Consider the following 24,140-nt stretch of genomic DNA (forward strand, 5'->3'; position numbering starts at 1 on the left):
CCATCTGAGTCTCTCTTTAACCAGTTGGCTAAAGTACTTTATTCCTAGAAGGGCTGCCTCTGTTTGTTTTAAGTTGCCCAGTCTGAGCTGATAGGCACAGTACATTTCTGAGCCTCAGAGAGTTCCGTTGACATTTTCCATCACTAGAGGCATTTCCAGTTATTTCTTACCTTTCTCCTTCCCTCTTAGCCAATAACTTAATTCAGAGAATTATTTCAGAAGATATTGACCAGGATTTGTCATGTGTGATTACATAATGCAGTCTAGCTTCTAGAGCATATCACTAGCTGTTTATTAGATGTTTCTGCTTGAAAGTTTCAGAGAGAACTCAAGTGTGCATTCCTGTCCTCACCTTTCTCCCCACTTGCCTGCCTTGGTCAGTAGAACTACCATATCCCAAACTACTCAGGCTGGAAACGCTGGAGTGGTCTCTGTCATTTGCCTGCAAAATACAATGTAGCACCACATCCCACTGGTACTTCCTCTGAAATGCCTTTGAACCTGTTTGGCTTTGTTGACCCGCATGACCCTGGGCATGTGCTGGGCCTTCGGTCATTGTGCCAGCTTCCAGACACTGCCATGCATTTTCTACGTCAGTCTGACTTTATCATCAGTGCACTTATTCAGTGAGGTCTTTCAACACATTTACTAGGTGCTGGACATAGACAATTCACTGTGCCTTCACAGAACTTAGGATCTGGAGACAGAGACTAAGAAAAATAAGGATGACCTATAAAGAAGCACATGCAGGTCCCATGGGTACCGAGTTGCAGCTTCCTCTCTTTGGTTCACCATGCACATCACCACAGACTCTGCTCGCCTTTCCTCATGGCACATTCTTGCCCCAGAGCTTCCATGGTCCAAGTTTCCAGTTGAGTCCAATCGGTGCTGGTCTCTTCAGTTCCCTCATTAGCATGCCACCCCTCCCCCCAAAGCCTGATCTGACTCGGTCTCTTACGCAAAGCTTCCTGGTGCCCCTTGGGCCTTGGTCCCCACCCCTGGTCCTTGCTTGCATGAGTGCTCACCCTAAAATGGCCATTAGTTTCCACAGCATTGGTCCAAACTTTCTTATTTATCCAGGCCCAGTTTGAGATCCACCTCCTTCTGGATTTTCTCCCTGATGAAAACAAAACTGCACCACATACTGCTGGAAAGACATCTATGTTTCATGAGTTACATACTCATTCAAAACCATTTATTAAGGACCTACTGGCAATGTGACAGTGAACAGAGACAAAAAGATCACAAGGGACAAAGCCACAACACAAATGAACAATAACTAAAGCAGCTTCAGAGAGTGGCAGTCACTGCTATGAAAAAAATTTTACAATGTGTGTGAATATATGTGTGAGTTTGGGAGTAGAATTGCTTGTTTTAGACTGGCTAGCCAGAGAAGGCCTCTCTGGAGATGTCTAAGATCCAAGGAATCAGCTACCCAAGGATCTTGGCAAACATTCTAGAAGACAGGTACAGCAAGGGCTAAGTCCCTATTGTGGAGCTAAGTTTGCAATATTCAAGGAACACAGAAAAGGCGAGTATGTCAGGAACACAGAGAGCCATGGGAGGTGAGGCTGGGCAGCAAGAAAAGGTTAGATCATATAGGACCTTGCAGAAGTTTGGTTTTTATTCTGCGTACAGCTCAGCTAACTCCTCCTTCCTCTCCTTCCTCAGCCCCCTATATTCAGGGGACTGTGGTGAGCATTTTGAGAGTTCACACTGGCTGCCTGGATGGATGTCAGATGGTGGAGATAAGAGGCAGGAAGAACCAGAAGGAGGTTCCCGTACCAGTCTCAATGAGTGATGACAGTGACTTGGTATATTTGGTGGCAGGAGAGATAAAAAGAAGTAGTGAGGAAAGCACTCTGTCTTGGGCCTGACAAGATTTCCTGTTGGACTGGATGGCAAAGGGATAGGAAAGAAAAATAAACCAAGCATACGTCATACAGTGCAGCATAACAAACTCATGTAACAAATATGTGCGGACAGCTTCCCCAGCTAAACACTCACTAGGAATTGGAGATTGGGGATGATGTTGTACATGGGTTTTGCCCTCATCTGTCTTTTCTGCTTAATTTTACTATCCCATCTGCAGCTGATAGTTTTCTGCAAGTAGGCACTCATGGGTGTCTCATCTGTGTTGTCTACTCTAGCCAGCACAGTCTTGAGCATGGAAGGAGGGCCCCACAAGCATAGACCTGAGGGCTGCATAGACACTGCAGAAATCTCACACGTTCATGATTTTGTTAGCATAATACTTGCCTCCATTCCCAGTAGACATGCCAAGGAATTACTCACACACTCCAGGTGAATATGTCTAGCACATTTATTCTTCTGCTATGTAGCTTTGGAGCATAGACAGCGTGATGGAGACATATAACAGTATACACATCACACACACGTTTATGCACCATCCACATTCCAGCCCATTCTGTCTCCAGCATTCATTGTCTATAATCTGAAGGTCAGCCGTGATGGTTTCACTCTGACCAAAACGCACCATCCCCCCTGCACAAACCTCAACTCCTTCCCTTTCAAGTAGGGTTTCTCAGTCTCAGCACTACTGGTGTTTTGAGCCAGATAAATCTTCATTCTTTATTGGGGGCCAGGAGGCTATTTTGTGCATTATAGGATATTTAAGTGCATCCCTGGCTAGTATCCATGGATGCTAGTTGCACACACTCCCCAGTTGTGACAATAAAAAAAATGTTCAGGCAGTTAGATACTGGTGATGGTTGTACAACCTTATGAATATACAAACAACTGCTGAATTATACAATTTAAAATAAATGAGCATATTAACTAACTTAAAAAATATCCAGAAATTGCCTAATGTCCCTGCGGGGAGGAGGAGGGGGCAGGCAAAATCATCCCCAGTTGAGATCTACTGTTTTGGAGAGAAGGAGATATAATTTCCAAGTTCAAGTATCTTTTGTTCTAGCTTTCCTTTTTCTCTCTATATTGTGTTATAAAAACCTCTCTCTGTTATCACCCCATTTGGCTACTAGTGTTTTCTTCTTAGACCCTAGTTCTCTATTTTCTAATTATTTCCAACGGAGATATGAAATAACCATCTGCACAAACACATAAAATCTTTAGATTTCCAGGTATAAAAGTGAAGACTTTATTTTACTTATAAATAATTGTCTGTGTAATGTTGATTCAAATCTGTGCTATGTAAATTAGTGTAATATAGTTACACACTTGACAGGTAAGTTCAAAGATAGTCCTGGAGCTTTTTGTCTTTAGGGTTACCTGTACTATTTTTGTTATGTTCTGGTTTTGTTTGTTTGTTTTTTCCTAATTTATCAATTCCCTCTTGGGAATTTTTGCTGAAGTGTAATCTCTCTTTTATGAGAATTGACCATTTCTGTTTTGTGAGGAAATTCTACCCTGAAACAGCATTGAAATATGGTTGAAAAAAAGGTTAGCAAAGAACAGGGAGATGTTTATGTGTGGATGAGTCAGGTTTCACCATCTTCACTGTGGTGATAACAACCAAAAATCTCAGTCCAAATAGCTGACACCAAAGCTTGTCTCTTGTTCACTAGTTCTGGGACATGATGCTTTCTCGACAAGGATGTGATTTCCCACACGTCACTCCAGCTCACATTCCACCAGCTAGAGCTGATCTCCTAGCCACACCGGTGTTAGGGGTGGGACTTGAGGGGTAGGCCAGTAGGGTGGTGGTGGCAAATGGTTTTTGAAAATACAGCCAGCCAGGCTCGATGGCTCAGCCTGTAATCCCGCGCCTTTGGGAGGCTGAGGTGAGTGAATTGCCTGAGCCCGTGGGTTTGAGACCCGCCTGGGCAACTTGGCGAGACCTCATCTCCACAATAAATCAAAAAATTAGCCAGGCATGGTAGCGCGCACCTGTAGTTCCAGCTACTTGGAAGGCTGAGGCGGAAGGATCGCCGGAGCCCAGCAGGTCGAGGCTGCGGTGGCTGGGAGCGGCCACTGCACTCCAGTCTGGGCGACAGTGAGACTCCAACTCAAAAAAAAAAGAAAAGAAAAGAAAATACAACCTAGGACAAAGATTTTCTACCACAAGTACTGGTAATTTTTGAAACATGCAACACTTTTCTGGGTAGAGAAAAATGTATATGTGATATTGCCAGCTGCTAGTACAAATATTCCTGTTTTTACAGGAAGTTTTATGTTTCAGTTTAGTGAACAGCTTTTCCGTACAACTTAACGCCCACTAGTGCTTTTTTCTTTCTTCAGAGAATCCGTGACTTAGAAGATAAAACAGACATCCAGAAAAGACAGATAAAGGACTTAGAAGAAAAGGTATGTATTGAGTTCAATATTTGTCTTGTTCTCTGTTTGTGTAATAAGAAAGCCATACCGATTTTGTTCCCTGATTCCCTCTGGCCTCTCGGTGATTCTCTCTTGCCAAGGCAGGTGTACTTACGTCATGGTAGCCTCTACTTTCATTCAGGCCAGGAGGCCTCAAAGCTTTCGTCGTCTATCACCAAGCCTTGACATATTTGCCTTTTGTTTTGCTTTCTTACTTCTCTCTTTAATTGGTTTCTTTCCTCAGTTTCCCCTCCCTCATCTTCATTTCCTTTCCAAGAGTTTCTTCTGAGTTTTGTTATTCTGTCTTGCTTCTTTTTAAAAAAATTTTCTGGGCACCTTTAAAAAAAATATCTCTCCCATTATTATTTATAAAAGGACTTTCATCCTTGTGCCCTGTTTCACCTCAATAAGTTCGGAAACATGGGTTGATAAACGATCACTATGTCCTCCTGTCACTCCCCAAGGGGTCTAAAAGAGTAGCTGCTTCTGCCATCAGTCAGCCGGTGTCTGGGGATAAAATACAGTGGCCCCGAAAGAGGGCCCTTGGGTACATGTGTGGTGAGAGAATCCATGTGGATTCCACACAGGGACCCGTGTGCCAGGCAGGCTGTAGGACCAAGCCTCATACTACCTGGGTCCCAGGACCCTCCTCCCGGTGCCAGCACAAGTGGCACAGCGACTTCCTCTGGGATTCCACTCGCAATGACTGGGAGTAGTACCTGAATCCCTATGTAGAAAAAGAGGGGGCTGTTCTGCAGTGTTTTCTGTGGGCACACGAAGAAAATAGCAAACCATCTGCCATTTCTGACACAGTGGTTAGCATTTGGCTCATCCCAAGTTGCCCGTATAGTTATCCACACATGCCCCACACCCTCACACAGACTGGTCTTCAAATGCCCGTCTGACCTTGGATAAGGCCTTCACTTTCTGTGGCTAAGTCATTTCTATACAAAAGAGATGATGACAACTAGCCCTACCTTCCTCTAATGGGTTCCATGGAGAACAAATGAGGTCACTTAGGTAAAAATTGGGGAAGACTAAAGAAGCGTAAATCAAATTTGAAGAATAATTTTAAAATTTCCAATCCTAAAGCACACATTCCCTCTAAAATTTTAAATGTGAGTTTCCCTCATTTCAGAAGTGGGCTGTTGAGTTCTGCAGGAGTAAATGAGGCAAAGGCAAAGTACAGTGAACTGAGGACACTATGCACTTCCCCAGGGTTTGGTAGGAAGAACCACAGAAGACAGTTTTGTGCCCAACCTCTCTGAGTGTCAGAGACCACACTTAAAATCTTCCATTTTCCACACTTTAAATAGCCAGCCTGTGGCCGTTCTCTGTGCTAATTCACAAGCCAACCTTGGACTCAAGGAGGAAGTCAAGGTTTAGGCAGTGCTGCCCCATTGTGATACCATTCAGGCCCCATTCCACTGAGGCTTAAAAAGAAACAAAAGACTGGGATTTTACAAATATCTACTGCTATCACCACCCTAGCTATTCTCTAAATAAAACCCCCAAAAATTTTGAAGGAAGGGGGATTAAGATAACGTTCACTGTCAGAATTCAGTGTGAGCTTTTTCACAATTCTTTTACCCAATACACTTTACAGGCCTTAACTTCCTAAACATTTATGATAATGAGGCAATATACTTAACAGAAGATAAATACTCTTTAATTATCAAAGCTGCATAGTCTACATGTGGTAGTAAGTTCAACCACTTCAAAAACTATCCAATTGGTTTCTGATTAGAGATTTGACTGAGAGAAGAGGCATACCATGTACCTTCTATTCACCTGATCCAGGTTCCCCTTGTCTTAAGCCTGGTACAAAGGCTAAAGATCACTTGTGTTGGGGATATTCTTACCTTCGGCACTTAATGCCCACAGAGGACACATGCACCACTCTTCTGTGTAGCTCCACAAATGCAGTTGGCATAAATCAGCTAGGTGACCATAACATGTGTCCAGAGCACATTCACTGCCATGGTTGCATTTGATTCTCATGCCTATTCTATAAGCACATGTTACGGTCCCCAGATAATATAACAATGTCTCAGAGAACTTAAGCAACTTGCCCAGGAATGTATATACAGTTTACAGCAAATCAAGACGAGGTCAGGGCATCTGATTCCACACCACAGGGCCAAGATTCACACCCAGTGACAGGAGCTTTCTCCTGCCTGGACAGGTAGCTCTGACGTCCAGTCTTCTTGGAGGAGGCATGCGAGGTGTGAGGCCTCCATCCCTCTCTCTCGAACTTCCCCTGCTGTGGGTGCGTCTTCAAGAGTATAAAACAGGGACAGAGCTCCTGCCTCAGGATGATAGCATAGTTGCCAGTACGTGGCTGTCAGCACTGTTTTTCTAACTGGTCTGTAGAATTGAGCCATGGTGAAGCAGGAGCCTCATGCACGGTGGCATTAAAGGAAACATGCCAATAACATGCATCATGGGAGAACGCCATACACAATCCTTCTCCATAGATGTGCCCAACAGGGTTCCTGAGTGTGGTGATCCAGCAGAGCCTTATTGACTCTGCAAAGTAAGCCACCAAGGAAGTCAGTTACCTTTTAAAAACTGGCCTGACCTGTGACCTTTTGATAATGAGTATATTCTTAGTTATACACCTGTTCTACTCAAGCTTGCATTTGTCCCTCCAGTTATCTGCATCTCTAGTGAAGATTCTTGGTAAGGGGAGACAAATCAGATTCCGTGTAACTTCTGTGAGTCCCATAAGAGGGGTCTATCTGGGAGGCATGATGGCTGGAACAGTGTCCCACACTCATTATCTCCAGTGCCCATGGATGTGGAAGGATGTTTCACACCAGTAGGATGGCCACCCATTCTCCAATGCCCAAGACAGACCCAGGTCATACCTGTTGCCCACTGCCATTACTATAGTCTCCACGTCCCTCTCAGAAGTATCCCACTATGGGTAACTAGTGACATGTTTACTCTGCATTTTCATATTCTCCCTGCTTTTCCTTGGTCCTGAAACCTACCACTTTAACCAAATAACCATAATGTTGGGCGATTAAGTAACAGTCTGGTCATATTTTGTATTTTTGAATACCTTCCCATACATGAAAGATAGAGACAATGATATCTAAAGAAGTAGGACTTGGGGTATCTAAGCTCCAACCCTCACTATGCCATGAAATTGTCCAAAATTAGACTTTTGGTTTCCTGCTCTGTGCTTATGTTTCTATCTATAAAATAAGGAGTTAGACCTATTACCTATAAGACCCCCTCACAATTCTAAAATGTATGAATCCATGTTAGCTGAACACTGGCTTGCTCTGTTAGTAGATACATGTGAGGGATGGATTTCTGAAACAAGTGCTTGGTATGTATGTGGGAAATGTCACCGTGACAGTATGGGAAGCTGAGGTTTTGTACTACCTGAATGGCACTACAGACACTCAGATTTACATAATCTTCTTCTTTTTCTTCTGCAGTTTCTGTTTCTATTCTTGTTCTTCTCTCTTGCCTTTATTCTATGGCCTTGATGTCAAGGTGCCTCTTAAAGGTAAGATTCCTTTTAATTCTCAAAATGTGGTTCTAAGAGGTATTGGGTAAGAAGGATGCTACTTGCAGTTACTGTGCCATTAAAAAAAAAACAATCACACTTACCTTGGTTAGCTTCAATGCCATGAAATAAGAAACAGGTCTAGTCTATTTAGGTGATTTTTTTTTTTTTTTTTTGAGTTGGAGTCTCACTCTGTCGCCCAGACTGGAGTGCAGTGGCTGCTCCCGGCCACCGCAGCCTCGACCTGCTGGACTCCGGCGATCCTTCCGCCTCAGCCTTCCGAGTAGCTGGAATTACAGGCATGCGCTACCACGCCTAGCTGATTTTTTGATTTATTGTAGAGATGAGGTCTCACTGCCCAGATGGGTCTTGAACCCGCGGGCTCAGGCAATCCACTCACCGCAGTCTCCCAAAGGCACGGGATTACAGGCTAAGCCACCGAGCCCACCTTATTTAGGTGATTATTAAACAAGTAAAGAAAATACGATGTATTCTGGGAATCAGAAATTTTTTTTCAGTTAACCATTGCTCTGGGAAGTTACAAGGTTTGTGAATCTTAGTATTCTCTTTGTACTCTCCCATTGCACAAAAACAATTGCTTTTATATCTGCAAGATGAAGAAATATGACTTTATCTCTAGTACCACTCTTGGCTTGAAAATTCCTATTCTGTGACTCTAGCCATCAATAACAACTCTAGCCAGCAATAACGAAAAAGGAGAGTCTTACTATTATTGTTACCAAGTCCATGTTTCAGAATACATGCATAATGTTAGCCTGTGATTCCCAGTGCTTAAAAATAGATTCCCAGGCCCTACCTCAGACTTAATAAATCAGATCACAGGAGATGGAGGTGAGAGAGAACAAGGGGTGAGTGGAAAGCAAGGGATGGTCTGTATTGGACAAGCACACCAGGTGGTTCTGATATCCAGCCATGTATGGAAGCCACAGATTTCAGTAATATTGTTAAAAACAAAGGCGGACTAGCTGCTGTTCTAGATCCATGTATCATGGCTCACATCAACCTTGATCATCCTATCAAGTTACATCATACAGAGACCTTTTCTGGACCTCATGTGACTTAATATTTTCTAGAGCAAGTTGAAAAATGGAAGAGACATTTTTCCCTCTGTGGGTATCAACTCTGCCACCTGGATGTGGAACAGACAAGTGAAAGTGCTTTAGCATGACCTGATCTAAAGAAAGACCTGAGCCGATATGCCCAGAATGCATATGGCCTCCTAGAACTCACTCTCTGGCTTTTGTCTTTCTTCCAGAAGACTCTCTTTTCAGACTGACAACTACCCTTTTTCTGGCAAGAAAAGAGATGTAGCACCTTAGAGCTCATAGAGAAGATTGAGTCTCTTACATGGAATGAGAATATCACAATTGAAAGGGGGTGAGATTCCCTAGGAAAGGATCAAAAGAGCCAGAGTATCAGAAAACAAGCAGCAACCCCTGCCACCAAATAATAAAGAAATAAATGAATAGGGCAAATAAAGCCCAGTAACAGTCAAGGAATACATGGTGATTTAGGAAAGAAAAATTAAAACTCACCAATACTACCTAGAAAATGGTTGGTTTCAACATTAGCATCAATACTGGCTAACATGCACTACATGCTAGGAACCATTCTAAGCAATAGATAAATCTACAACCTGCCCTGTGAGGCAAGTACTGACTTTATTCCTGTTTCACAGTTGGAGAAATTACAGCATGTGACTTTCCCAAGACCATACAGCTGCAATTAGCAGAACTAGGATATGTACCCAGGCAGCCCCGTCCAGAGTCCAATTTCAACCCCCAGACTGCCTCACCAGCAAGAGAGGGCATTTTGCCCATATTTTGAGTAATGTGGGAGTTCATCTGTGGCTACAGTCAGAGACATCTGGTAGTACTGTTTAGCCACTGGCTGTTGGAATTACGATGTACTTTTCTCATGTAACTCCTTGAGGGATACAAGATTGATTTGTTTTTCCTACAAAGTAGTACATAATTGACACTTAGTAATCATTTGTTAAGTGAAAGACTATAATGATAATTAATAATAACAGCAAATTAATGTGATTGGGCAGTATAAAATATATGCAGAAAAAATGGTTGAGTTGAGTGCACAATTTTGAAGTCAAATATACTTTAAGTTTAAATTCTGCTATTTAACTGTGCCATGGTAGACTATTTAATCTACCTGAGATGAGGTTTCCTATTCCATAAAATCGTTGTCATGTTACCTACATCATGCTATTGTGTGGAGAGAGTTAATTGAGGTTATGTCTGGAAAATAGTTCAATAATCAGCAACTTTTAGCTATTATGGTAAATAAAAGTAGATATCACATTTACTGAGTTTTTAAATATTTAAATTTGAAATTATAACCTTTAGTACTGCCAAGTAGTTTATGATATAAATCCAAACAAGTAGTTCCTTTTCATCTCCTCTTTTCAGGAAATAATCTGGATTTAAATAATATAAGGGAATACAACATTGCTGAAAACTGATTAGTGCTTTTTATGTTTCCAAAGCAAGAATAAATAAGGAAGAAAAGTATCTGACTTGTTGGCAGGTAGTAAAAGCATACTGCAAATAACCACAAAAACGTATCTATACTAAAGTAATGATTTGTATTCTGTTTATAAAACGAAGACTGGGCTGGGAGCAGTGACTCATGCCTGCAATCCCAGCACTTTGGGAGGCTGAAAAAGAAGGGTCACTTGAGTCCAGGAATTTAAAACCAACATAGGCAACATAGCATGACCTCATCTCTACAAAAAAAAAAAAATTCAAAAAATTATCCAGGTGTTGTAGTGTGCTCCTGTAGTCCCAGCTACTCAAGAGGCTAAGGCAGCAGGATCTCCTGAACCTAGGATGTCGAGGCAGCAGTGAGTCATGGCCGTGCCACTGCACTTCAGCCTGGTTGACAGAGACCCAGCCTCAAAAAAAAACAAAAGCTAAGACTAACTTGCATTACATATAAAGATACCCTCCTTAAAATGAAGGGGCTTATAATTTTCTTTTAGCAGTTACCTAAATCACTATTGTCAGTGATGATGTAGAAACCACTAAAAGCTCCTAGGAGGCACCCTTACTGCACTTAGCACTTGCTGACTAAATAACTGAGCCACATGGATCCTGTTGGAACTTTTACTGAGAACAGGGGTCTCCAGGCAGTTTAAGGAGATATGATCTGCTCATGCATTCTGTTTATTCCAAATGAATGGTGTGCTACTGTATTAGGATGCACCAGAGACACAACCAATAGGATGATGGATGGATGGATGGATGGATGATGGATTGATGGATGGATGGGTGGGTGGATGGGTAGGTGGAAAGAGAGAAATAGATGGATGGATGCATGGATGGATGGATGGATGGATGGATGGGAGGGGCTTTATTAAGGGAATTGGATCATTAGACTGTGGAAGCTGATAAGTTCCACGCTAGGCCATCTGTAAGCTGGGGAACCAAAGAAGCTGGGAGCATGGCTCAGTTATAGTTGGGAAGCCCACAAACGAATAAAGCCAAAGGTATAACTCTCAGTGCAAGAGTTGAGACCCCAGAGGCTTCTGGTGCAAGTCCCAGAGTCCCAAGACCGAAGAAACTGCTACTCTGATGTCTTATCCATTCACTCCACCCCATGGCCCAATCACCTTCCATCAGGCCCCAACTCCCAACACTATTGTATTAGGGGTTAAGTTTCTAACACATGCTTTTTAGGGGACACATTTAACTTATAGCAACCACTAATTTTTTATATTAGGTAATTATACAGGGAGACAAGGGAAAGAAAAATATGAGAGGAGTGGAAAAATAGTTATCACCAGGTTAGTTGTTATCACTGTGTTACAGTGACCCATTGAAAATCTCCTCTTCTAAGCAGGAATGACCTAATGAAGAATATGACATCACCAGCTTTGTTAATTATGAAACTGGGAAGACCAGAGAACAGATGACTATGATTCTTTATTCACATATTCTATTCTAGCTCGTTTTCAGTGATACGTCTCTAGTGTCAATCATGAATTTTTGAACTTGACAGCCAAATGTTTTCACTTCCTGCCTAGTAACCTAAAAAGTTCAGACACATAATACTGTATTATTGTTCTGATGAAAAATAACTTAAGAAAAATTTAAAATATTGTATTATAAAAATAGCCACAGTTGACTGATTATGAATTATCTGTTAAAATATGCAAATGTTTACTTTTTATTACATTTATAGTTTTCCACTCCCTCCTCCCACCAACACCAGCAGGTAGCCTGTGGAAAATAGTCACATGACCAGTTTCTACTATATTTGTTGTTTAAAATTGGAGGATTTTGTCAGTAGTGGGAAACTGCGATGGGGAGGGAGCACACTTCATCTCAAACCACAGGAAGTGGGGACCAAAGTGAGGCCCAAACTCTACCTGTACAATGACCATTTGTATACCTAACCCTGAATTGTGCCCCACATCTTTTTTTTATTATTATTTATTTATTTATTTGAGTTGGAGTCTCACTCTTCGCCCAGACTGGAGTGCAATGGCTGCCCCCGGCCACCGCCGCCTCGACCTGCAGGGCTCCGGCGATCCTTCCGCCTCAGCCTTCCAAGTAGCCAGAATTACAGGCATGCGCCACCACACCCAGCTGATTTTTTGATTTATTGTAGAGATGAGGTCTCGAACCCACGGGCTCAGGCAATCCACTCACCTCAGCCTCCCAAAGGCGCGGGATTACAGCCTCCCAAAGGCGCGGGATTACGAGCCCGGCTGTGCCCCACATCTTTAAAATAAAAAAATTTTTTAAATAGGATTTCACTCCTTATGATTTCATAGTGATAAGGAAAGTCTATCAGCTGAACCATTGTGTACCAGTTAATAATTTCTTTCTTTATATAAATATATGCATTAGTCTTTATCCAGTCATACTTAAGTTGTTTCCCTACTTGTACACAACTGTACTATTAAGAAAGCTTAGAGTAGAGCTTATGCTTTCTTCATTATGTTTTATTCATCTGTGTATCTTCAGTGTCTACACCAGTGCTTTATATCTACTAGGAACTGAATAATTGGCAAATGAACTTAAAGCAGATGAACTGGCAAAATTGGCAAATGAACTGAAGGCAGATGGATAGATAAATAAATAGCTGGACAAGCAGAAATGAAAGAAGATGTGTGATGTGATTGCTTAGAGCCATGGGTAGCATAGTAATGTAACACTAAGATAACATTCACTGTGTTCCTTATACATTATTTGGAGACTAACTTAAAGAATGCACCAAGGAAAGAGTGCATGCACAAATACACCATGCCCGTCTCCCCAGCTGGAGTAGCTCTCTCACTAGCCTCCATGCTTCCACTGTAGACCCTTCTCCACACAGCAGTTAGAATGAATTTTTCAAAACTCAAATCTGATCTTGCTCCTTTCTAGGAAAATATCATCATTAGAATTAAGTCCTGGTTTTTTTCATGTGGCCAACAAAGACTCAGATGGTCTGCCCAGAGCTTTCAGGTTTCCTTTTGCTGCATTCCCTGATGAGCCATTCTCCCTCCACCACAGGCTCTGCCCAGGCTCTCGGCACAGAAGACTTCCTCCTGCTCTCCAATGAGCACCCACCCACTCATTCTTCAGATTTCAGCCTAGCTGTGACCTCCTCAGGGAGATCTTTCGTGATGCCCCTCCTGGACAAACTTTACATGAAGACAAATGTTTTTTAAATTTATGTCTTTCTTCCTTTTTGTATATAAGCTTCATGAAGGAAGGGACCATGTATGTTTTGTTCACTCTTGTATCCCAAATAGACAGTGCCAAGCACGCAGTCAAGAATAGATACTTTAAAAATAATACTAATTGATATTATGATGAGAAAGGAGAACACACCTTATATTACAGTCCAGACAGTATATTTTTTATTCATTATTTTATTTAATAATAATATAATAGTATCTATTTAATGCAAAATAGATACTAGTTTACCTCTCTGTCTTAGTTCATTTGTGCTGCTATTTCCTGCAACTAGGTAATTTGTAAATAATAAAAATATATTTCTCACGGTTCTAGAGACTGGGAAGTTCAAGATCAAGGTGCTGGCAGGTTGGTGTCTGGTGAGGGCTGCTCTCTGCTTCCAAGATGACCCCTTGTTGCTGCATTCTCAGGAGGGAAGGAACACTGCGTCCTCACATGGTAGAAAGGACAGAAGGGCAAAAGGAGCCAAGCTAGTTCCCTCCACTAATCCCATCCACTCTGCCCTCATGATCTAATAACATTCTAAAGGTCCCACCTTAATATTGTTGCTTTGGGGATTAAGTTTCAGTATGCATTTTGGAGGGACACAATCATTCAAACCATAGCACTCTCCAAACATTACTTTTTTAATGTAAAAGAAATCAGCAGGTAAATAGCACCCACTATTTTTCTGAGGACTGAATGGCATTCTATAGTAAAGCAGCTGGTATAGTACCTGGCATGTGGAAAGGCTTCTTACAGTCCAAATTCTCAAGACATCCCAAGCATTCTATCTTGAATCATGCCCTTCAACATGTGCTTTTGTCTTTCTGGGCCACATTTCCCACACAGCCATCCATCCATCCCATCTCAGTGGAGAATCAGGGAAGACCCCCTGATTCTTTAGCTTCAATTACATTCCATTTAATATTGCTACCTGTCTTCCCATTAGGATTTTCATGGACCAATTATGTAGCAGTTTCATGTCAGTTTCCTCATTCGTAAAACAGGGGTTGTAACAGCAACTGCCACTTAGTGAATACTTTACCACATGAGTTACAGTGCAGACTGAAGGAGCAGAAGGCATCAGAGATGACCCTCAGGCTTCTGAAGGGTGTAACTGGCTGGATGGTGGAGCCCCTTGGACACTAGAGTCATAATCAGAAGTGTCATCACAGTACTCGTTAGCTTAGAATCTGGTAGTATGGTGTAAGGTTTCAGAAATGGTAGCTGCAACTGCTGTTCTATAGAGGAGGAAACTAAAGCTCAATACTATTAAGCAACTTGTTAAAAGAACCCCTGTGATCCATTAGATAACTGCATTATTCAGAATGCCAATTTGAATATATCTGGTTTTACTGTAGAAATCACAGTTCCTTTTACATATACTCTTCAGCTTATTTAACATTCTGGGAGACTCCCTAAGAGTTCATTGTTTTTTAAAACCCACATAGTGTTTACTCATATGATGAGTTTTATCTGAGGTGTGATAGGCAGAAATTGTGCATATGTGCTTTGACACTGAATATACATCTGTTAGTATATAAATGAAAAGTTTACAGGTAAAAGACTTTTGTGTTTGTATACATAAAATAAATATATAAACACAAACATGTGTATATATATACAAACATACAGATATAAATATCTCTATATCAGATATAGATATCTCTATATAACAAATATATATTTCTTTTTTTGAGTTAGAGTCTTGCTCTTGTCACCCAGGCTAGAGTACAGTGGCACGCTCAATGCCACCACAGCCTCGACCTTAGGCGATCCTTCTGCTTCAGCCTTCCAAGTAGTTGTACGCCACCATGCCTGGCTAGGTTTTGTGATTTATTGTAGAGACCAGGTCTCACCAAGTTGCCCAGGCTGGTCTCGAACCCCCAGGCTCAGGTAATCCTCTCGCCTCAGCCTCCCAACGTGCTGGGATTACAGGCTGAGCCACCACACCCAGCCCCCTTGAATCTTTTGTATACATTCAGATCAATTCTCTTCTTTACCAGGGAATAGAAGAATATCATATTTGTTACTAATTTTGGGGGCCCGCACTCCAGTGAGATGTAAATGTGAACCTGACCTATCTTCTCAAATCATGGCTTTCACTCAGGTTCTGTCTTATTTCCCACTCTCATCCTTTAAATCATAGGTCGGCTTCTCAACTTTTCAGTGACATTTAATTTCCAAAAGTCTCTGCTAGTTTAAAAATTTAACCTCAGACTATTTAATTTCATTTCTTACCTTATCCTACCTTGGGTATGAGCTGGGCATTCCATGGAAGTGTTGTCCATGGTCTGGCTCTAGGAGGCCTCTTCCCCATCTCTCTCTCTCTCTTCAAGGCTCAGCCTTTCTGGAGAGCAGAGGAAAAGGGAGAAGGATCCTGCCTCTTCATTCTGTTGGCAGTGGTTGTGGCTGTTTCACTGGCTATTGCTAACCAGCACTTGATGTCATTCCTGTGAGAGGTGACCAAAGGCCAGCTGTCCTGGGGACATACTTGCGAACTCTTGAGCAGACTGCAGAACATGCCCACTGCACTGGTCCAGCCTCTTGCATGACCATTCTGGCTCCCCAACTTTGGGCTGAGCAGGTAGCCTTTGAGAAGTATGGGCAAGGAACAACTGAACTACTGCCCCTGCCTCACTCTTCTTCCAGTCTCTGCTCAGGTAGACAAGGGAAGATGAGCAAGTCTGTGCGGAGTCTCCCTTTGTGCACACACCCCCAGTCTGTGCCTCTCAGCCCCTCCCCTCACTCCTCAGTGAGGTCACCCTGACTGCTGCAGTTCCTTCTCACAGCGTCTCTCTGGCACTCTTACTCTTACACCCCAGTCTGACCTAGTCCTGGGAGCATAATGGCTCTGCAAATATACATTCCAGATACTTCTGACTTGCACTCACGAGAGGAATGTCCTTGACTCTATGATGTGCCTCAGTGTGGTGGGCTGGACATGTCCTTGGGATACTACGTGCCTTCTTTTCCCCCACTTTGGAATTTCGTCACCATTTCTGGGACAATAGTAAAGTCCCTGCAGAATCAGTGTCCTTATTGTATAGATGAGGAAATTGAGGCTTACAGAAGTTAAATTACTTATACTTGGGCATACAGCGAGAAGCTGGAAACCCATTTTCTCTGTCCACATGGCTCACACTCTAAAGGCCATGTCCTTAAGTGACCCATGAGAGTGTGTCCTCTATGCCATTCCCAGCTTTTATCAGAAAGAGAGCATTATGACCTAGACATCTACCCAAGGGAAGACCCAGACATGCGGACTTGCAGAGAAACAAACCTGGGAGTCCTGACATTTTCAGAGACATTGCTGAGCCAACCAGGAAACCTGTGTGGCAGGATTCCCAAAGAATCCTCTAGTCAGGACCTCAGGGTAAAGGACAGCCTGCCCATGGTTACAATTGTTAGGTAGGTAATATGTAGAAGTCAACCCCTGAAGGGCATAGACAGACTTGTTTTTAAAATAATATCTTAAATTGGTATTTGGGAGCATGACAATTCAGTTGCACTCCTTAAACATCACCTTAGAAGGTGCCGGAGGAAAAGGCAATAATGATAATAGCTAATATTTCAGACCACTTAAATGAGACAAGAACTGTTCATTGTTTTATATGCATTATGTTGTAATAATCCTGGAATTAGATACTTCTGTTTTCTTACTTAAAAGTAGAGTAGCTAAGCTTAGAGATGTTATGTAGCTTGCACAAGATCATAGAGCCCAAAGAGATGGTAAGAAATAAAAAATATTTTTTATTTTAAAAAGTCTGGGTTTTTTTTTAAACGATTCAACTGTTAATAGAAATGATAATTGAGAATGTTTTCCTCTGTTTTACAGAGTAACCGAAAACATGGATAAGACCCCAGAAAAGCAAATGCTTCCAAACCTTCAAAGATGGCAAAATTGTTTACACCAGTGAGAGGGTGATTAAAAGCTAAGAACTACCCTGTAGCCAGGACTACAACTGTGTATTTTAAAGCCATTATTCAAGGTTTCTTACTTGACAGTTCCTACATGACCCTGTTGAAAAGCTACAATATATGCTGCATTTAATGAAACATGTATATGTCAAACCAGAAGAAAAGAACTATAAACATACATTGTATAAAGAAAAAATTCAGCAACTGAACCAGTTTCAGCAGATCAAGCAAAGATGTGTCTTGGGCATGGAACCAAAGTTACAATGAAACATTCAACTCCTGCTGTGCAGGGGGGTCATTTTAATGTAACACCACACCCCATGGAAACACTAGTCCTGATAATAAACATCATTTTAAAAGATCAAAACAGAAAAAGCGGGTGGGTGGGGAATGAAGCACGAGGAATACCTATGAGGAACTATTTACAATAAAATGTTTCATTTGAAAAGTCTGGTTTCTTACTACAGGGATTTGCTTTTCTGTCTTTACGGTTGTTTTAAACTCAGGAACAGAGACGTCTGCAACATGAAGGGGAAGAAAGCACTCCATTTTTCTGCAGAAGGTGGAGCTTGTGAAATTCACACCACAAATGACAGATGAGAAATGGATCCCAGCGACCCCAACTAAACTGGCAACCACGTCAGAGGACCTGGGGGAATGTATATGAAATAAAAGCAGATTTGATGCTTCTTTGCCCTCCCCTCACTCAGTGTTCTCCATCGACAACGGACTGATCTCATTCACATGGAAAATTAAGAAGTTGATGCTCTAGATCACAAGCTCTCAGACTTAGTTCTCTTTAGAACGCCGACATCTAGTGGGAACATGGGCTGGAGAGCATCTCTGAATCTTTCCATTTCCAAAATACTGGTTTTCAAATGGCTTTCTAAAATTGTCTGCAAATGAATATACTAAATGATTTGGGTAAAAACACCATAGAGGTGATAAGTGCATTTCTACCAACTGTTGGGTTTGCCAGAGAGGTGTGAATAGTAAACAAAATTATGATTATTTTTTAAAGTGTATTGATCTGCCTAAAGCATTTTGACTTCTGAGAGTAATAACTCCCTCCCCCTCCACAGCTGACAGCAACAAGATAGCTCTACTTTTTTATATAGAATAACATGTTACTGATAAGATCATTTTTTTACCAGAGACAATTAGAAGACTGTACTTTTCCTAAAATATGTATTACTGAGTCTTGGTTTCAGCTCTGAGAGCATATATGTTCCTGAAAAGCTAATTTTACACCTCATTTACTGTAGATAACAAAACAACCTCAATTTTTCAAATTTTTGAGGTTTTATTTATGGGGCTCGATTTCCCATCCATAGAGATTATGTGTAGGGAGCCAGAAACTCTTTCTATGAAATACTACACAAATCTTTCCATACGTGGGTTCAGTATCTTATCCTTCAGTCTTAGCCCTGGTGTTTTCAAAGCCAGAACAATAACTGAAGAATGTATAAGAAAAACTAGAATTCTGGGGTCCCACTCTTTGTTCCTATATTTACTGCTGACCCAGGTATCTTTGGCCCAGTCACTTAACCTCTCTGTGCCTCAGTTTCCTCATCTGCAAAATGGGGTTGAAATGCTTTTTCATAAAATTTTATTTGCAATTTTGGAACAAGAGGTGCTTAAAGTAGCACAAAGTGCTTTGCAATTATTACAACTGCTGTATTATTTGACTTTCTTGTGTTGTTGAGAAAGAGTCCCCTGTGTAATAAAATAGTGCTTCAGTTTGGTTAGATCTAAGCACGGTAGCATTGAAGATTTCCCATCAAGCTATCTGGGACATCATTAGCAATAAAGATTGAGAGGTTCAAAACCAGGGTCTCTAATAATCTATAGCAAATAGATCATCTCATGCTATTGAACAGGATAGAAGAGCTCATTGCATCTATGATGAGCGTCTCCCAGCTGTCTCGGTCACGTCATGCCATCATACAGAATGCCGCTTTATCACAGGACAGCCGACCAGGAAATGAAGGTTTGAAGAGAACTGACAGTGTCACGTAATTAGCCTGAATATCTCTTTCATTTTGGGGGAAAGGTGATGTGTCCTACTGGGGAGATGCAAAACAAACTATCCTGCTGGATTCTTTGCTCAACTAGGTAGGTTCTAGATTCAATATGAGCAGCAGGCTTGTCATGCAGGCAGTGTGGGGGAGGGTATGTCTGTGACCCAACTGGAGCAAACTTGAGTCAGAAAGTATGAAGAGGATAACTCTCCTATATCTCAGACTTTTCCATTGCTCTTCACTTATCATTCCAGGGCCCATCTGAGCAAAGCCCTACTCAGTTGACTCCACCAAACATCTTCCCACTCTTCATTTTTCTTCCCCCACCAAGAAACTTGTAGGTTATGATTTATATCCAAGAACTGACTTTCTAAATGATTAGAAATATTGGTGAGAGTGATTCAACTATATACCTAATCTGCTTATCTGCTATAATTAAATATAAGCAATTCATGTGAGAGCAGCAGCTAGGGAGACCATTTAAGCAGCTTCAGATGTGTTCAGGACAAATGTAAAAAGGAGGGATTTTTTTTTCTTTTCTTTTTGCTTAAGATCCAGGAGATCAATTTTCTGTAGATTGCAAGCTAAACTGTAATATTTTTACTAATTTTTTTGATGATCCTCTAACATGACACTGGGTAAATCTAAATACTCTGATAGATACATCTCTCTTATCCATTTTCACAATTATAAAAGCATCAACAAAACTGTAAATGTTCCAACCACTCATAGATCCATGGAAACAGCCCATGTCTAAACGAATGCTTCCCTTGGCTGGGGTGTTCAACAGTAGCAAAAATAGAAACAAAAAATATCTCATGGATAATGGAGAGGCTTCCTGCGGTTTTGCTTCTCAAAAAGGGCAGATAAACTCCTCTACATCTTTAATTTTTGCACTGTGCTACACATTTGGTCAGTGAGTTAGCAGCAGTCAGAACAGCGTTCTTCTGGGTTCATTCACCTAACTTTTCTTAATAAAGTATCCCTTGGAAGACAAACATCACTGACTGCTAAAGATAGTTTGAGATAAATGAAAGCCCCAATTTACATGTTTATTCAGGTCACAAAAATTTCCATGAGGGGAGAAATGGACAGACGATATTCGATGAACACACTAAAAAGTGTCTATCACCAGATGGCCACATTTTTTTTAATACCACCCAACTTTTATTTTGGGAAACTATAGAATTAGGTGAAAAAAAATCAGATCCCTTTTAATTTGTCATATTAATTAAATTATTTCCAACTGTGATGTTTTAAGCATAAAAGAATACATTTTGCTTTGATTTTTTTCCAGTCCACAAATAACCGCTCATGTAAATAGGATGGGTCTTTCCAACCCAGTCAGAGAGAGGTGGTACAGAGTGTGTAAGTCTGCATGGGGGCTGGACAGGAGCCTGTGTTCTCCTCTAGTAATAAAAGAAAGTTTACCAGGTAACATTTGCTCAGTAGCTTATTTCAACTTACTTTGGTTATTTTCAGTTTTAAATAAATGTCTGGCAAACCTCTACCTAATTACTGTCAACTTTTTCTGTAAACCCACTGTGTAATTAGCATGTTCACTGTCTTCGATGTAATTCATAAGTTTATTGTTTTAAAATGAAGCATATTTTTTAACTCACCTGGGTTTTCATGGAAAGTGTAAACAGACTATCCATTGGCTTTGTGTTGATGTTTAAATAATTGGATAATCTGTGTTATGTCACATCAAAATAGATGAGCAGCATAGACATTTTCCTTTTAAAGTATTTTATTGCATTATTTGGATCTTTCAGAAAGTGGCAGGGAATATATGTACACACGTGCACACACACATGCACACACACACACGACAGGATAGGAGTTTGCTGTGTAAACTGGGTTGGCATTGCTGGTTGCCCTTTGTGAACTTTTCATAACCGAGTTCTGGTGATCTAATGATAGCTTTAGGCAATTTAATTATACCAATTTACTCATTTAGATTTGCCTGCTATATTTTAAAAGTTTAATACAACTTTAGAAAGATAAATAAAACAAATCTTAGATGACTACATCATGAGTTAATGCTTCCAAGCCCCCCTTACAGTGGACTTCTGGGTCTTAAGAGAGTACAGCTGTCATTCTGTTCAGCTGCCTTGTGATTTCTATATAATACATTTTCCTGAGAGAGAACTTCAGGCATATTGGCAAGAGGGTTCAAACATCAAGGAAGATTGGAGCTGATCCTTGTGAGGCCTCTTCAAGGGCCAGATTCTGTGATTCCATTTCAAAACTGGGCAGAGCAGATTTACATTCCTTTGCTGTCTTTAGTCTGGCAGTTTAGTTCTTCCTAAATAAATATTCTCTTGTTGAGAGTCCAAGTCCAATGTTTAATCAAAATTACTAAAGGTAGTTACTAGGGAGGCTAAGGTGGAGGAATGATCGCTTGAGTGCAGGGAACATCACTAAAGATACAATTTAAAAGGCTAAAGGCAATGTAGCAAAAATAGGATTATAATTTGCTATATTCATCCTAGTGTGGCTGATTTGGTGAGGTTTCCTTTGTGCCATGCCTATATTCTCTCATCCTTGTTCTATGCAAAGTTTGGTAGGGTGAGAGGTGTAGGTAAACAATTTTGAGCCCCATGTTGCATCCAAGACTTTACAGACTTACTAAAGAGTGGAAGATGCAATTTCTCAACCAAAAGCAGGTCCCAGCATCCGTTAGGAACTAACACTTATGTCTGACTGACATCTCACAGACTGAGCCTAATCCTCATCAATGGCAACAACTTCCCACAATGAGGCAGACTGAAATCCAAACATTTTTATAAATATGTGATGTACATATATTTAAGCAAATACATTCTGTACCTAGCATGATGGTATGAGTGCTGTCTATATGCACTTCTGTTCTGGAGAGAGGACTTCAATAAGGTTTTTACTGACACTGTTATGTAGCCCATGTTTTTGTTTAGCACCTAGTGTCTGTGCTTGTGCCTCTTGGCCTGCCTCTTTCTCCCTCGACCTTCCAGTCCTTACTGTTCTGTTTTGTTGTTGACTAAGGCAGAGACTACTCAGTGGTTCTTCAATTACCCAGACCCATCAACCAGCAAATGGGTATTCTCGATTGTTTTGTTGTCCGTTGGTTGGGGTTTTTTTGAAAAGCAACAGGAAGTTCAACACAATCTAAAGTGTTGATACTAGCCCAAATTTCCACGTCTTTATTAGCTAAAAAATCTCATCCCAAGAAGGGTTTGTGTATGTGTTAACCTTCAAGATCCAGTTCTGTGATGACTCAAGCGCAGAGTGAAAGCATTTGAATACATCATTCCCCAAGTGTCTACAGTACTAATGTAGTCAGGGGTCCAATTTCTCAGAGACTTCATTCAACAAACTGCCTCAATTGGGGTTCTTTCTGTCCGTCTCATGAGCATGACTCCATATATTGCTTCAGTGCTTGTTTATTAATGAAAGAAAAACATAAGTTGGCTGCATTTCACCAGAATGACCCTCTGAAGTACACTGAACATGTACATGTGCTGTATGTATTACTGTAGAGACTGGAATCAACCTATTGTATGTAAAGTTTTATGAACTGTTATTTTATAACTTATGTATTTAATATAGGAATCAATGAACTCTGGTGTTTTAGTTTATATAAAAATAAAACAAATTGCATTTTTTTTAACTTTATCTTGCATTGTTTATAACTTGTTTATTTTTAACTGAACTCATCTGTTTTTGAAAACCAGGGAGAGGCCAATCAAGGCTATCAGTGTAATGTCAGAAAATAAGCTCTACATGGAGGAGAGCAAGTAGGTATTTTCATGTCTCTCCACTCTGAACTTGTTACTTCACCTGTCACAGGCACGGTGGCAAGGAGACCAAGGCAGGGTTTAAACTCATAGGGAAGAATTCTGGTCACCAGCATCCCTGTTTGAGCAGAGTTGGGGAGAGCCTCTTGGCAGCTACCTGCCATCTGTATTCTAGATGTTATTTTTTTTTCCTCTACCTTGTGGAACCACTATACATAACAAGTTAACAGGTGTGTGTATGGATGGGTTCACCCTCAAAGAGCTCACACTCTCATGTGGGAAGCAATCCAGGTATCTGTGAATCCAACAAGAAGTCAATATGGCACAATGAGGTAAAATTTTGTAAGCTGCCACACAGAACTATTAAAATAATATTTGACCTGGCATGGTGGTTCATGCCCATAATTCCAGTGCTTTGGGAGGCCAAGGCGGGAGGATCGCTTGAGCCCAAGGCTGCAGTGAGATATGATTGCACCTCTGCACTCCAGCCTGGGCAATAGAGTAAGACCTTGTCTCAAAAACAAAATAAAACAAAAATGTTGGTACTTTGAATTGGACTCCAAAAGGCCCACGCAAAGAGGATTTCTTCTTTTAATTGTAATCTCTTTATATTTGCCAGCAAAAAAAAAAAAAAAATCACTCATCAGTTCATTATAACATCTGTCACTCATTCATAGGAACCACCTCTATGCCAGGATCTATATAAAATTCTAAACACAGAGGAGAATAAGGCATAGTCCCAGCCCTCAAGACATTCCTAATTTGCATTATTTGCTGATGACTTACAGTGACTGAGTCTCTATGAGAAAGGTACCTAGCATATCAGCAAGCCATAAAATACACAGTTATGATTATGGGATTCTGTATAACTTTGTAAATGAAAAGCTCTGTTTGGATT

General features: G+C 41.0%; 1 protein-coding gene across 5 annotated transcripts in view; it reads left to right on the forward strand.

Moving 5' to 3' along the window:
* Positions 1-23,120, forward strand: part of JAKMIP2 (janus kinase and microtubule interacting protein 2) — a 71,067-nt gene extending 47,947 nt beyond the window's left edge. The window contains exons 19-21 of one of the 5 annotated variants that reach the window (XM_008069926.2): positions 4,222-4,287; positions 7,749-7,819; positions 17,363-23,120. In XM_008069926.2, the coding sequence (XP_008068117.1) occupies positions 4,222-4,287; positions 7,749-7,799 (117 nt within the window). In that variant the 3' untranslated portion in view covers positions 7,800-7,819; positions 17,363-23,120. Of the gene's footprint in view, positions 1-4,221; positions 4,288-7,748; positions 7,820-13,857; positions 13,942-17,362 lie in introns of those variants that run through there. The other 4 variants (XM_008069923.2, XM_008069924.2, XM_008069925.2 and 1 more) reach the window with 4 other exon arrangements.
* Positions 23,121-24,140: the final 1,020 nt, after the last annotated feature.

The sequence above is a fragment of the Carlito syrichta genome, unplaced genomic scaffold (genome assembly GCF_000164805.1).
Source record: "Carlito syrichta isolate Samal-C Ts95f unplaced genomic scaffold, Tarsius_syrichta-2.0.1 Scaffold312553, whole genome shotgun sequence".
Classification (NCBI taxonomy): domain Eukaryota; kingdom Metazoa; phylum Chordata; class Mammalia; order Primates; family Tarsiidae; genus Carlito; species Carlito syrichta.